The 15,889-nt window shown below is 58.4% G+C and overlaps 1 protein-coding gene across 2 annotated transcripts in view; it reads right to left on the reverse strand.

Annotated features, from left to right (window-relative positions):
* Nucleotides 1-15,889, reverse strand: part of COL5A1 (collagen type V alpha 1 chain) — a 197,390-nt gene that overhangs the window by 111,572 nt on the left and 69,929 nt on the right. For both annotated transcript variants that reach the window (XM_017513083.2, XM_017513082.2), the window contains exons 5-7: nt 3,804-3,935; nt 2,405-2,542; nt 585-821 (exon numbers count right to left, since the gene is read on the reverse strand). In XM_017513083.2, the coding sequence (XP_017368572.1) occupies nt 585-821; nt 2,405-2,542; nt 3,804-3,935 (507 nt within the window). The remainder of the gene's footprint in view (nt 1-584; nt 822-2,404; nt 2,543-3,803; nt 3,936-15,889) is intronic.

Here is a 15,889-nt window from a genome sequence, read left to right on the forward strand (position 1 = left end):
TGTGCCATGTGCTGGGCAAGACTCTTCCCTAATCTGCAAAGTCCACAGCACCCAGAGACAAGCACTGTCAGTGCCATGTTGGAAAGGAGAACCCTGAGGTCCACAGACACCGGCTGGCTTTCCAGGGCCTCGCGCAGAGCTTTCGGGCCCGTCCCAGCCATAGCTGCCCGCCCAGCTCGGGCTTTGCTGCATTTGTGTGGATCCTGGCTCCCAGCCCCGTCCAGCCTGGCCACCCCTGGTCACAGGCAGGGACTCTGCCCACCAGCAACCCCCTTCATCCCATCTCCACCTGAACCCCCAAAGACCGGAAGGACTGGGGTCATTCTACCCACTTTCCAGGAAAAAACTGACCACACTGAGATCAACTCAGCAAGTCAGGGATTCCAAACTCTTTCAGCAATGGCCCTCCCGGGAGCCTCCCACAGTCTGGCTGCAAAGGGCCTGGGCCAGGGTGTGGCAGGAACACAGGGTCCACCCGAGGACTCCAAGGTGAGAACTGGAGAAAGGAGGGGCCTCAGCACTGTGGCCCCACCCTGGCCCTTCCCCTCGCCCCAGACCAAACCAACGAGAAGGAAAAAAATTACGTTGGAGGAGTTGGAGGTGTCGGTCGTGCTGGTGGGAATCTCAGCCCCGGCACCCGGGTCTGTGGGCTGGTCAGGGTTCTCGCCCTCGCCGTAGGTGAGGTCGTCGTAAGGCGAGGGCGTGTAGTAATCCTCACTGGGCACGTAGTCATAGTCCCCAATGCCGGGGTCCTCTTCCTTCCCAGCCCCTTCACTGGTTTCAGGCAGCGGAGCAGCTTCTGTGGGGGTCGGGGTCAGCTCCTGGGAGCCAAGGGCAGAGAGAGCTGGAGTCAGGATGGAGGCGGGGCGGAGTGAGGTCTGGGCTTGCCGCATCTCCGCGTGCGGGCATCTCAGTGGCAAAGCCTGGATCCCCCGCCTGTCAAGAGGCCCAGAGACTCGGTGCCATGGGGGCCGGGGGCGGAGCACGCGGAAGGCGGCGGCCCAGCTGGGAGCCCCCGGTCACTCAGGGTGCTCAGAATGGACTCCAGCCTACCCAGTTACACACCAGAAAAGGGCCAATCATATCTCAATATTTAAAAAACAACAGGCCAGGTGCGGTGGCTCAAACCTGTAATCCCCACACTTTGGGAGGCTGAGACCAGCAGATCGCCTGAGGTCAGGGGTTTGAGACCAACCTGATCAACATGGAGAAACCCTCTCTCTACTAAAAATACAAAATTAGCTGTGAGTGGTGGCACATGCCTGTAATCCCAGCTACTCGGAAGGCTGAGGCAGGAGAATCGCTTGAACTCGAGAGGCGGAGGTTGTGGTGAGCCAAGATCACACCACTGCACTCTAGCCTGGGCGACAAGAGCAAAACTCCATTCCAAAAAAAAAAAAAAAAAGTAGCAACATTCTAGGCTCTCAGAGCAATGTGGGATGACCAGGTCACCTTTCCCCGGAAGAATACACACACGCTCACACACGCTCGTTCATGCATGCCTGTGCCTGCCTGCCACACGCTCACACACTTTGGTTTGTGCACGCCTGTGCCTGCCTGCCACACGCTCACACATGCTCGTTCATGCACACCTATGCCTGCCTGCCACACGCTCACACACTCATTCATGCACAACTGTGCCTGCCTGCCACACACTCACACGCGCTCGTTCATGCACGCCTGTGCCTGCCTGCCACACGCTCACACGCGCTCGTTCGTGCACAACCGTGCCTGCCTGCCACACGCTCACACACACTGGCCCATGCACACCTGTGCCTGCCTGCCACACGCTCACACACACTGGCCCATGCTCACGCCCCACCCTCTTCACGCTGACGATGCACCCCAGTTGGACAGCCTCCCTTCCCAGCAGGGCACCCACCCATCCGCGCTCCCGCACAGGGCCCGGCCCTGCTAGGCGCAACCCTCATCTCTCACTGCTGCTCACACACCCTCGAAGCCCTCCCCAGTTTCAGAGGTGAAGGGGAGGCAACCCACAGAGGGGAGGACCCGAGGCCAACCTCAGACTGCATCACCCCCACCTGGGGAGTGGGGTCCTGAGCTCCATTCTCCCACCACAGCTGTGCCTACACAGAGGAACCCGAGAACCAAACCCAACCTGCACCTGGTATAGGGTGGGGACCGGGACCGGGACCGCGGCCCAGAGACGCTCCCCTGTACACCTTGCATCTCCCAACATCCTCCTCATGGCGGAATGCCCAATACTCCCCGTGATGGCAAAGCTTGGATAGCCCACAATGGCCTGCTCCCCTGCTGAGCTGCCCCTGTGGGCTTCACCAGACAACCCCCGAGCCTCCACACTGACACCCTCTCCCAGCCTCACCCTCCCTGCACCACAGCCTCCAGGGACCCAGCCCAACCCAGGCCCCCGCTCAGCCCAGACCTCGGGGACCTCTGTGGTCTCTCTGGCAGCTTCCACGGGCTTCTTGCTGGGGGTGGGCTCCTTCCCTAGGTCTTCGGGGTCTTCGTAGTAGGGGTATTCGTAGTAATAGGTTTCCCCCTCACCGTCTCCTTCCGTGTACTGAAAGCGAATTGCAGCCCCGTGAGGAGGCAGTGGAGCCCGCAGATAGACCGACCTCCAGATTCGGCTGGAAGATTGCATGCCACAGCGCCCCGCCCAGCCCCAGGCGTGAATCTCTCTGTGGGTCCCCAGATGGGGGTCCTCCCTCTCCAGCTCCTTGGGAAGGTGACGCAGCCTCACCGGAAGCCCAAGGGAGAAAGTGGGGGGGGGACTTCAGGCCCCCTTGAGCAGAAGTCAGAGAATCTTCAAAGGTGAAACCTCCGGCCCTTTGGAAGCCAGGCCAGAACAACCAACAGAATGGCAGGCTGGGCAGCTGCAGCCACATCACCAGCAGGCTCCTGAGCCTTCAGCCCTAAGCGTCAAAGCCCAGGAACCCCACGGGAGGGGCTTCATGGAACACAGCAGGCGTCATCCTGAGCCCATTTCCCCCAACCAGTAGCTGGGAGGAGCTGGCAGGAAGCCAGCGCAGCAGGGAGTAGGCTGGGAGCTCTGTCCAGCCACACTTGGGGTTCATAAGATGTGGCCTGGGGCACGGGTTCCACAGTTTCATGAAAGCCACCCTTCCTTCTCTCCTGACTGGTGGTGAAAGAAGGAAGACCCAAAGCGAAATTAACAGCGGGATTTAACATTACGGATGAGAAATGAGAGGCAATGGGACCAGCGCGTGGGAGAGGATTTTCATGCAGAAGTGGCAGAAAGAACTACAAATAAGGTAAACTGGAGAGCTGGGAGGGTGTGGGGCGGGAGGGGAGGAAAGCCGGCCCATGGACATGGCGGGTCCCAGGAGGAGGGACAAAGGTGTCAGGCACGTGTCTGCCTCTCTACAGGACACTCTACACTCAAGGGATCTGAAGGTTGGCCATTCTACAGTAGACAAGCCCAGGTTCCATCCTCTTTGACGAGCTGCACATGGTCCCTCCAGTGGATCGAGTCTATGGGTACACCAGTGGCCTCTGTGCTCACAATTACCCATCAAGGTCAAGCCCAAGGCTGAGAGAGCACTGGGCATTCATCATCCAGAAGCTTGTTCAAAAGGTTAAAGGATAGGGTTATTGATGACAGCCTCCGTGACCCTATCATTCTGGAAGGTGCTATTTAGAAAAGTGAGTCAGATATCCCCACGTTTACCTCCTGAGTCCCTCTGCATCTTCATGCAGTGGATCTATTGAAAATAAGGTCCCGTGGCTCATGTGGTCCTTCACCAACCATCCAAGTAGTCTGCCCATGCCAACCCCCAAGATCCAAGCCAGAGTCTACTCACATATTCATCTGGATTGGGGTCCTGTGACTGTGGGGTGTCCGGCACCGCGGTGTCACAGTCAGGGCTGTAGTGCTCGCAGTAATCATAAGCTGCCCGGTGGTCTGAGACAAAGAGCAGCTGCTGGATGTCACCCTGGAAAAGAATGGATGCTCATGAAAGAGCAGCTGACGGAGCACTCACATGGGGACCTGGGAGACCTAGCCCATGCCTTGAAGCAGAGCAAAGTCCAGACCAAGCCATGACATGAGCCTATCCTCAGAGCCAAACGTCCTCCCTAGAAGCTGCCTTTCATAAAAGACATGTAAGCTAGGCTGGCCCATCCATCCATCCATCCATCCATCCATCCATCCATCCTCCCATCCGTCCATCCTCCAACACCCATTCATTCTCCCATCCAACTACCCATCTACCCATTCATCCATTCACCCATCCATCCATCCATCCATCAATCCATCCATCCATTCATCCTCCCATCCATCCATCCTCCCATCCATCCATCCATCCATTCATCTATCCATTCACCCATCTATCCACCTATCCATCTACACCTACCAATCCTTCCATCCGTTCACCCACCCATCCATCCATCCATCCTTTCATCCATTCATCCATTCACTCATCCATCTACCCATCCATCCATCTACTCATTCATCCGTCCATTCACCCATCTATCCACCTATCCATCTACACCTACCTATCCTTCCATCCATTCACCATTCACCTGTCTATCCATCCATCCATTAAACCCTCTATCCATCCACTCCTCCATCCATCCATCGGTCCACTCATTCACTCATACATCCATGTATCCATCCATCTGCATATACATTCTTCAATCCATCTATCCACCCATCCACTCATCCTTCCATCCATTCACCCATCCATCCATCCATTCATCCATTCACTCAACCATCTACCCATACATCTACCCATCCATCCATCCATCCACTCATTCATCCATCCATTCACCCACCTATCTACCTATCCATCTACACCCCTACCAATCCTTCCATCCATCCATCCATCCATCCACCCATTCACCCATCCACCCATTCACCTGTCCATCCATCCATCCGTCCATTAAACCCTCTATCCATCCACTCCTCCATCCATCCATCTGTCCACTCATTCACTCATCCATCCATGTATCCATCCATCTGCATATACATCCTTCCATCCATCAATCCATCCATCCACTCATCCTTCCATTCATTCGCCTATGCATCCATCTACTCATCCATCCATCCATCCATCCATCCGTCTACCTATGCGTTTAGATAGGTAGCTATGGAGTCCTCCAGGCAAAACTTCTTGTATATAAAACTCCTTGTATACTTATCCATTCATCCACCTATCCACCTATCCATCTAGATCTAGCCATCCTTCCAACTGTCTATCCATCCTTCTACCCACCCTTCCATCTAGCCACCCATCCATTCACCTGTCCATCCTCCCATCCACCCACCCAGCCATCAATCCACCACCCATTCACCCGTCCATTTATCAGACACCTGCTAAGCACCTGCCAGATGCCAGCGCAGGGCTGGTGGCTTTTGCCTGTTGTGGGAAGCAGCCTGCACTCTCATCCACCCTAGGCCCCGAGGGCTTGGAGGTACCCTGCCTCCTTTCCCATTACCCCTCAACCACTGGGAGAGAGAGTCAATTTAAAGAGGTGATGTCTGCTTTCTCAAAAACTTAAAACTAGAATTACCATATGACCCAGTAATTTCAATCTCAGGGACTGAAATAGATGCATAAACAATTCACCCAAATCAGTTCAGCCTCAAAATAAATCAAAAACCGGGACTCAGACAAATCAATGTATACAAGTGTTCATAGTAGCATTAGTCACAATGGCCAGACAAACGCAACACACAAGTCTACTGGCAGATAAACGAATAAACGGAGTGTGATATATGCATAGACCGGAATATTATTCAACCATGAAAGGGAAGGAAGAACTGATCCCCCCGACAAGGTGGACGAGCCCACGCTGCTAACGGCTGAACTTGCTCATCCACTGAAGACAGCCTACAGTCTAACTGTGCCGGCAGTGAGCGCTTATGCCTTCTTTCTCTAACCACGACATGCAGACCGTTTATTCCATTATTCTCTCAGCACGATGGGCAGACATGAGAAATAAAAGGGCTACTCCTGGGAATAAGAAACGCAGGTCCCATCCCCGTTATCTGCAGAGATGGAGATGGCAGACGCACGAGGTGTCGCCCTAGCAGCACCCCGGGTTCCAAAGCAGAGGATGTTTTGACCACAATCAGATGCAGAGAAGCTGACCCATATGGTAATGATTACAGTGATGACAGTGACGACTATTTAGATCATGTTCACTATGGATCGAGTGCAGGTAAAGAGACCGCACATGGTCTCCCTGTGCCCGTAAGAGCCCTAGGAATTGTGTCCGATTAATACTCACTCTACAGCCCGGTGAGGTCACCTGTCCAGGGTCCCCTGGCAGGTGGGGCAGATCAGCCCAAGGCACCCTGCAAGGTTCCAGCCACCACATGTCCCACTGCACTCAAGGGAGGGAAAAGAACATGGAAGGAAAGTCCAGATGTTGGAATCCGGTCCCTGGAGATGGCGCCCGCAGGCAAGGGGACTGGGGACAGTGCCCGGCGCTGAGTGGGTGGGGTCCGGGGCCCATCTCGCCACCTTGCATCACGTCTGCACACTTTTCCACAGCCACAGTTAAGGACAGGGCCTGAGTCTGCTGTGAGGCCCTCAGCCACGGGGCTGCAGGGTCAGGGTGCCCAACCGCACCTGGAGAGTGGCAAGCTTTCCACAGTTCATCCGAAACTTCACCCTACCCAGGCAGAGGCACCACCAACCCTCACCGAGGCCCCGCTCTGGGCCAGGAGGAGTCTAATGACAGCTTTACCTCTGCCATGAAGACGCTGCTGGCCTGCAGCCTCGGCGGCTGTGACATGGCTTTGTGCTGTGAACTTCTGATCCCGGCAAGTCACCCTCGGGTCCAGGGTGCCAGGGTGCTGGGAGGGGCTGGGGCACATTCACAGCTGTGAGCTCTGTGCGCCCACCGTCACTGTTCCAAGGACTGTTGTCTTCCACGGAGACCCTTGATGGGAGGGCCTGGCAAGAGCAAAACACTGAGACTTGGAAGGAGGGTGGCAGGACCAGCACTGCCGCACACACGTGCAGGGCGGAGGGAACCCCAGCCCGCAGGCATGCTCGGGGAAGCAGCATGCTGTGTGCTGCCAGGCGGCCAGGCCCGCACGCCACCTCTGCTGCTGCCTGGCTGTGTGGCCGGGGGTGAGCCTGCTCACACACACCTCTCTATGCCCTCTTTTTGCTCCGAAAAAATAAGCATAAAACAGCAGCATCCCCCTCACAGAGCTGTGGAGTCCTCCAGGCAAAATTCCTTGTATACAGAAGGCGCTCAGTAAGTACTGCAAAGGTTTTGAGGTTCGTGGGGTAAGGTGAGTGCTCGGGAAAAGCCTGGAAGGGCGGCAGGATTGGAGGAGCTGAGGGTCAGCAGAGGGCTTGTGCAGGACGCAGGGTGGGGGCCCAGCAGCAGGTGCCTGAGGGTGGCAGGGAAGAGGCCACGGCAGCTCCCCAAAAGAGGGAAGGGAGCGGTGCATGGGCAGGGGCCAAGGGGAGGGCAAGGGGTGTGTGCATATGTGGTTACTGTGGGTGACCCCAACTTGTGTTTAAAAACCTCAGACAATGAGCAGGGAGCTCAGAGCTCTCCAGGCAGCTCTGCCAGGCGGGAAGTTCCTGCCGCTGACTTCAGCCGCACCTCCACGTCCACACCTGCCTCTCGGACCCCTCTTTCTCGGCACCGCTGTGCCGCAGCCCAGCCATAGCCCTTCTGCCCACCTGCCCCTGCCTTGCCCCATCCAGAAGGGTGCAGCCAGTGGGTTCTGAGGTCTGCCAGGTGCCTCGGTGCCCATCAACGCCCGTTCACTTACGGGACTCGCAAGGGAAACTTCTGTCATCTCCATTTAACAGATAAAAAGAAGGGGCTGGGACAGGAGAGGTCACTGGCCCCAACTGCAGGACCACAGATGCATCAGCGGCCAGGAACTGAAGCCTATGCGTGCAGTGGGGCCCCTGACACCAGCTGACCCGGCCCTGCCTCCTCTATCCCCACATCTCAGAACAGAGGGAGCGGTGCAGACAGAGACAGGTGATCTTCCCGCAGGCGGCAGCCCCAGAGCATGGGGTGCCCCTGGCCGCCACGCACCTGCTGCCTCATCTGAAGTTCAGGGACTGTAGCCCCAGCGTCATCCACATCATGGACAGCACTGCTGAGCACCCTCCAACCCGGGTCCCCCCTCTGCGGGATGCCTCAGGACAGTGGAGCAGGAAGCAGCTGGGGGTTGGCGGTCATAGGGAGCTGAGCTTGCACCTGTACCCGGGCGGGGTATCTGCCAGGCTGAGGAGGGCGCTGGGTGACAGGTTCCTGGCCTTCCAGACTTCACCTCTGGGGCTGTGGCTCATGAAGGGACAGAGAATGGGGAGTGACTGAAGACAGCTACCTGCTGCTGCCCCCCTGCCCCTCAGACCCCACCACAGTAAACTGGGGGCATTTGGGGGAGGAAGCAAGAGTGGGGCCCTGGTGAGCACAGCCCTCAGCATTTACACCCTCCCTCCCCGATGCCAACACTGAACGGATGCCCCACTCTCCACCCCCTGAGCCGGCAGAGAAGCCCACCTGCCCCAACTCCCTCTCCCCGCCCTCTGCCTCTTTCTTCCTCTCTCTCTCTCTCCCTCCCTCCCTCCCTCTCCCATCTTTGGATGTCAGAGGCTCCTGGCCACGTTTCAAATTCTCCAGCAGACAAGGAGGAACGGGGAATCAAAACCACACATTTTTATTAAGCAACATGACTTCTGGTTCAAATTTCATCCAATCCAAATAAAATATGTTCTCCTTTCAACTGGCAATTTGACATTTGAATATATGTTCTCCAAAGGCACTTCAAAGAAGGAAGAGAAGCCTCAGGCCCTTCAGGGGCAGCTGTGGTCCTGGGCCCTGGTGCGCCCCAGATCCAGTGCTGCTTCCCCAGAAGCCCCAAGCTCCTCAGATCATGGGCGTGTCTGGCACACCCCATGCCCCAGGGTGTCCAGCACCGCAGCCATGCCTTGCAGGTCCTGGCGCTGGCTCAGTACATGTGGGCACAGGACCCAGGCACACCTGCATGGCCTTCAGGGCTCAGGGCTAGGTAATGAACACCCACAAGGGGGACGAAGCCTGAGGTATTACAGGCTGACCCGGCCCTCAGCCAGCCCTGCTTCGTGGCCTGCCCGCCACACCCTAGATTGCAGCAGTGAACAGACCATCAGCACGGCCGGGCCTGAGGCCCCTTCGCTTCCAGCGCCCCCCTCCTCTGCAAATGCATGTGCTGCGTTCAGATCAGTTCCCCACCAAATCCTCAGCTGGGTTTTCATACTAGAAAGAGCTGGTGTGTTCTGTGGGCACCAATGCCAAAGAACAGTGTCTACCCAGTCCTACACCACCCCGTGGAGAGGGAGAAAGCGAGGCGCAGGTGCTGAGGCCCCGGTTGTGTCCTGTAGAAGCCAGTGCTCTAGACCTGCGTCCTGGCCCAGGGCTCTTTCCAGCTACCCAGTGCTTCCCTACACATGCAGGTAAAGAGGGGGACCCTGAACACCTGGGTGCCCAGCAAGGCTCTCGGGGAGCAGGAGCTCCTCTCCAGGACCCCGGGCAGATGGGGCTGTGATGATGGACCTGCTGCAGGACCCAAGATGGACCAGATGCATCCGCTGAAGCCCAGCAACCTCCCATGGGCCAGCCCCGTGCCTGCACCAGCCATCTCTGCTTTGGCTGCACCAGCCATCTCTGCTTCTGCGCTGCCTCCCAGGCAGGGACTGGGAAGAGGGCTCCGTGATGTCTGCACCCCCCATCTGCCCCCAAGTAGACTGGGAGGAAGAGGAGCTGAAGCCAAGGGAAAGGCAGGAACCCACCCTGCAGGACTCCAGTGACACAACTGCCTCTGCCCTGGGCCACTCCAGGGGCCACCTGATTCCTGCAGGTCCACAGGGCCAGGCACATGGGACTTCCAGCTCAGCCCTCGGGGCTGCGGGCTGGCGGCTAGCCCACTGTTCAGAACAGAGACGAGATGGTGATGGGATCCAAACACAGTCATGGGACGCTGTGGGGTGATGAGAGGCACAGAACAGCTCTAATGGGGTCATGAGGGGTCCTGGGCAGCCCTGAATGGCTACTATGGAGGGGTTACAGGGTGGTCCTATATGGGATACTATGGGGGAGCCTGGGCAGCCCTGCATGGGGATACCATGGCGGGGGTACCTGACAGACCTGGATGGGGACAGTTAGGGGGCCCTGGAGGGGTACCAAGGGGGGCCTGGATGGGGACAGCTGGGGGCCCTGGAGAGGTACCATGAGGGGCCTGGATGGGGACAGTTAGGGGGCCCTGGAGGGGCACCAAGGGGGGCCTGGATGGGGACAGCTGGGGGCCCTGGAGGGGTACCATGAGGGGCCTGGATGGGGACAGCTGGGGGGCCCTGGAGAGGTACCATGGGGGGCCTGGATGGGAACAGTTGGGGGGGCCCTGGAGGGGTACCACGGGGGGCCTGGATGGGGACAGTTAGGGGGCCCTGGAGGGGCACCAAGGGGGGCCTGGATGGGGACAGCTGGGGGCCCTGGAGAGGTACCATGAGGGGCCTGGATGGGGACAGCTGGGGGGCCCTGGAGAGGTACCATGGGGGGCCTGGATAGGAACAGTTGGGGGGCCCTGGAGGAGTACCTGGGGGATCTGGATGGGAACAGCTAGGGGGGCCCTGGAGGGGTACCACGGGGGGCCTGGATGGGGACAGTTGGGGGGGCTCTAGGGGTACCATGAGGGGCCTGGATGGGGACAGTTGGGGCCACACAGAAGTCCTTCCGTGTCCCTGAGACCTTTGTCCATCGCTGACCTGGTGGAAGATATGACGTGTCCCGGGTGGAGAGAGGCACCTTCCCTGACTCATGCACAGCCACACGCTGCACCCTACCCAGCACGTGACACCTGCAGAACCCTGGGACTCCCAGAGACTTCATGTAGTGAGTCTGGGGGGTCCTAGGTTCAGGAGATTCTAAGACGTGACCAGGACTGGAGCCACCCCTCACAGACCTCAAAGGCAGCCCGTGGGTGCAGGAATGGCCCTCCTTCTGTCGGTGGCACGCTGGCAGTTCCTGAGCATGCACTCCCCCTTCTGGAACGTTCACTCAGAGTTGGCTCCTCTCTGGAAGCTGGGTGGGCGTGTGAAGATGTCTGGGTCAGCCCCCTACCACCCAGACAACCTGCCCTGGGAGTCACAGCCCCCCCGTTTCAACACAAGAGATCTCCACCTCCCCGGACCCCCACCAGGCTGTGTGGACCAGACACATAGCTCTGCCCAAAGCTTAAGAAAGCCTTAGGTAGAGACCTGCCCCAGTGCCCTCAGAATCCTTCCCAACCTGGGGCTTCTGGCAGCCATGCCCAGTGTGCTGCAGACGGCACGCCGCCCTGGCTGCCACGATCTGGCACACACCATCTTTTAAGTGCAAAACTAGGATCATAACTTCGTGTTGTATGCTAGGAGCATTTTCACAATGCCTCCTGCAACACCAAACCAGGCTCCAAACTACAGACCAGGAAAGTCGGTCGGCGAAGCGTCCTCTCCTGGCGAAGCCTTGCCCGGCACTGGCCGGTGGGACGTGCTGGCGGCCGGGAAACAAAGGGCCAGGGACTGGTGGGCAGCCCCTGCTTGGGCTTGGGTGTGCTCTGGACTGGAAGCTAGAGCTTGGGACTGGGTCACAATACCTGTGCACAGCCAAAGAAACCCCAGAGAGGCCTCAGCCTCCAGCCTGGCAGGACCCAACCCTGGGCCTCTAGGAGGCTGGTGCAGGTCAGAAGTGCCTGGCAGGCCGTGCCCTGACCCTTTCCAAGGCACTGAGGCACCCCAGGAATTTCTCAGCTGCAGCTGCCCTCTCAGGCAGGTGGGCTCTGACCACAAGAACCTGCGAGCAGCCTGGCCACGATCTCAGAAGGGCCAGTGGTCCCCACAGTTCCGCTCCCAAGTGCCATCAGAGTCCCTGGCACAAAAGTACACGGAGCCAGCCTGATGCCCTGCCCAGCAGTGGCCCGTGGCTTTCCTCTGTCATCACATCCAACTGCCGGGTGACATGGCATACACCCCATCCCTGAGCAAGGCAACAGGTGCCACCCCCGATCTTCCTCAGATGCGCCCCTTCTCCCCTTCACGGCTCCTTTGTCCCCGTCCTCCATCCTCCTAACAACAATGGCGGCCACCTCCTTCCTGAGCTGGCCCCGTACCCTGGAAAGGCAGAGGCTGATCGCCACCCAGGATATGGAGCGTGCTCTGCTGCCTTGCCCCATCCTGCTCAAGCCATGAGGTGAAAGTGCCAGGTGCCGTGTGTCACTTGCCGCTGTCCCCTTTATGCTGCTTTCCAGCCTCCTGCAGGGCCAAACACCCACCGGATGCAGGTGAGCCCGGCCAGCAACCCCGCACTTGCAGGCCCATGGCCCGCCTGCCGGCCCAGCGCCAGGATCCGGGGTTGCCTGGTGTGCTGTGTGGCTGGGCTTGTGCACGCATGTGTCTAGCACCATGTTGGTGCAGGCGTGTACTGTGCACACACATACTGCATTCATATGTGTGGTGTGTGTGCGTGATGGAAACATGCCTGTGTCATGTACACAGTATGCATGCATGCATGTGTATATGTGACATGGGTGCATGCACGCACTTTGGTGCACGTGTATATGGTATGGCGTGCCCCATGTGCATATGTGACCAGGCATGCATGTGTGTGGCACACGTGGGTGCTGGCACAGCACTGGGGAGGGCACCCAGGTGTCTGGGATTCAGGCCCCTCCCTCAACAACAGCTCATAGGTCCTTGAGGCTGCTCGTCCTAAACCCACCCCACTTCCCAGATCCAACGGGACAGGCTGGGTGGAGGTGTCAGATATCCTCAGCATGTGCCGCCATGTCCGACATGCTTCGGGAAAGGCCCTAGTGTTTCACGCTGACCCAGTTCCCAGCCCTGCCTCACACCTTGGCAAAAGTGACTTTCCTCACAGATCTGGCCCTACTCCCATCCTTTTAGCCCTTCCAGAAGGAAGGCAAGGCCCCCTTTCCACTCTTCCATCCCCATTTCACAGAGGCAGCAGTGGAGGGTCCGAGAGGCGGGGCCACTCTCGAAAGGCACTGGGAGGAGGGCTGAACGGGGCTCCTGCGTCTCCGCCTGCAGCCCCCACAGTCCCCACCCCAGATTTGCCGGCCTTGGAGTCAGGGTCACGGTGCCAAGTCACACATCCTGCACACAGGACGACCGTGGGCTCCCAGTTCCCATAACCCTGTCCTGTGGCTCAGACAGCCCTGGGAGTAGGGACAGGCACCTGACCAATCCGCCTGGTGGGTCCAGGCTTCTCCTGTTCCACGTCTTGGCTTCCCGGGATGAGTCCCTGAACCGCTCCGTTTAACTTCCAAAGCCAAGACCAGCAGCAGCCACCTGCACAGCTGGCCCCGTGGCTGCCCAAAGAGGCAGGCGGCGGCCGCTTTCACGCCACCCCTTGCTCTGATAACTGGCCACATTCCCCCTTCACACTCCTGCTTTCTGCCCCTGCCAGGTGCTAAGGTGCCAGGAAGTTTCCACCACCAGGCCAGGGTAATTGCGTCCATCCGGCTCCACCACAGAGCCTCTGCCCCCGATGCAATGTGCGGCCACGTTCGAGGGAAGATGGGTCAGTGGCCGCAGCGGGGAGCGGGTTGTCCTTGGCTCCGGCAGAGCTGGGAATATTTTGCTGAGAGAATCAGTTCTGCATTTTCTGCTAATGAGACTGGATCCAGGCTGCATTTCTATTATGAGCTGAGGAAATTACAAAGTTTTCGTTGAGAGCCACGTAAGCCCAGGGCCATGGAGACAGGAAACGTGGGCTCACCAAATTAGAGGTTCCCTTGGCCGGGACCCCAGCCCAGGAGCTTCTGTGGCGCTGTTCCCTTTAATCACAGGCCCTGCACCTCCTATGCCATTTAACTGTGCACTCCTCTTTCAACCCAATCCCCCCATCCCTGGGCTGAGCCAGCCCCCAACGGCTGCCTGGCACCCAGGCCCCCTCCTCCTCCAACCGAAACAGGCTCCACGGGAATCCCAGCGGAGCACTCTGCTTTCCCCGCAGAGTTTATCATCTGATTTTCACCGGAGCACTTGGTACTGGTAAACACCAATTACTGAAGACAGACCCTTCTGGTCAGAGGCTGTAGGAGAAGCAGTCGGCAAGCATGCTGTCCATGAGCGAGTGCCCCGCCATGGGCAGGCCACCGCAGGTCCTGCCACAAACCTCCCCTTCCCAGCGGGAGGGCACGCTGTCCAACCTCCCATACAAAACACAGCCCAGCTGAGTTAGCAAGCCAACGGGGAGAGACAGAGGCAGGGAGACCCACGGGTGGTGCTAGGGCCTGGAGCCTGGTTCACCTGGGCCTACGTGTAAACCCTGCCCCGTCTGGCTGAGTGATCTCAGGTGTGTTCACAAACCACGCAAAACCATGCTTTCTTCTTCTGAAGCTCAGGATGGAAACAACGCTGGCCGCAGAGGCTGCTGGAAGGGTGGAATCCAGCCCTGAGCTCTGCAAATAGGAGCTAAGGGTGTGACTGCGTTCCCCACAAGTACCATGCAGTCCCCAGCTCTCTCTCACATGGGGCTTCCCCTTGCTGGACCTGGCGGATTCTAACACAGACGTGGCCAGTGTGGCCTGGCTGATGCCACCGGGGCTCCTTCTCCATGAGCCACTTCCTTGATGTCCTCAGAGCTTCGCACGTAGGAGACGACAACCACATGCCCCATTCCAGCCGCCATGGGCCCAAACAAGTCACAGTTACCATCTCGTGCTGATGCTTTTCACCCCTCAGTCACGCAAATGGAGAAATAAAAGCCCCCAAGCCAGTGAGGCCTAAATAATGTTTCCCATGCTTTCACGGCACCTGTGCGAGTGAGGTTCACACTATTAACGAGAGTGTTAGAGAAATATTTTCGTGTCGTCGGAAGTGACTGTCTGCTATCCCGCCATGTCTCCGCTCGCCGCCTCCAGCCCCAGTCCAATGCTCGCCGGCAGCCACCAGCCCGAGACGGGTAGGGTCAAGTCTCCTCACCACAGCCCTGGGTGCGATGCCGGGAAATGACGCACTGTGTCTCCATCGTGGGGGGGTGGGCCGCACATGTGCAGAGAACGGGCATGACGAGGTCACAGCCTCATGCAGACCCTGAAGCTGGCCACAGGGACTAACGGGTCAGCTCAGCGAACTGGGAGACAGGGGTGTTGTCTCCAGACCACGGGACAGAACGGTAGCACCAATGGCGGGGGCCAGGGCAGGTCCACCTCCTCAAAGACTGGCTCTCTCCAGAGGTGGCGACCTCACCAAGCCCGCACCTGTGGCTTGGGCAGTGCATGCTTGTGCTGCTCCTTCCTTCTCCGCAGCTGGCCTTGGGGAGCAGCGGCCGGCAGACACTCTGTTCCACAGCACACAGGGCCTTGCTGCCACCAGGGATGGACACTCAGTCCGGGCTCCACAGAAGGAGGCCACCGACCCTTGGCAGCACTGCCCAGAGAAGCACGGCAAGGGGGAGGCGTTGACCCCACGAGGCCTGAGCACCAGATCTCTCCCTTGTCATCTGTGAGGACCTTAGCATGTGACTAATTACTCCAGGCCTCCATTTGTTGATAAAAGAGGATGATAAGATCTCCCTCACGGAGCAGAGGGCTAAACAGGGTTGCACCAGAACACTGCCCAGAGCGATCGGCATGCACCAGCACAGCCTCCACGGCCACCACCACCACCATCAGCACCAAACCCACAGAACCAGCATACACCTAACATCATCACCACCACCACTATCGCCTTCACCATTACCATCACCAGCATCACCATCACCACCATCATCATCCCCTCCACCATCACCTCCACCACCACCTCCACCACCATCACCTCCACCAGCATCACCACCATCACCTCCACCATGACCTCCACCATCACCACCACCATCACCACCACCATCACCACCACCACCATCACCACCACCATCACCACCACCA

The sequence above is a fragment of the Cebus imitator genome, unplaced genomic scaffold (assembly GCF_001604975.1).
Source record: "Cebus imitator isolate Cc_AM_T3 unplaced genomic scaffold, Cebus_imitator-1.0 Scaffold486, whole genome shotgun sequence".
Lineage (NCBI taxonomy): Eukaryota > Metazoa > Chordata > Mammalia > Primates > Cebidae > Cebus > Cebus imitator.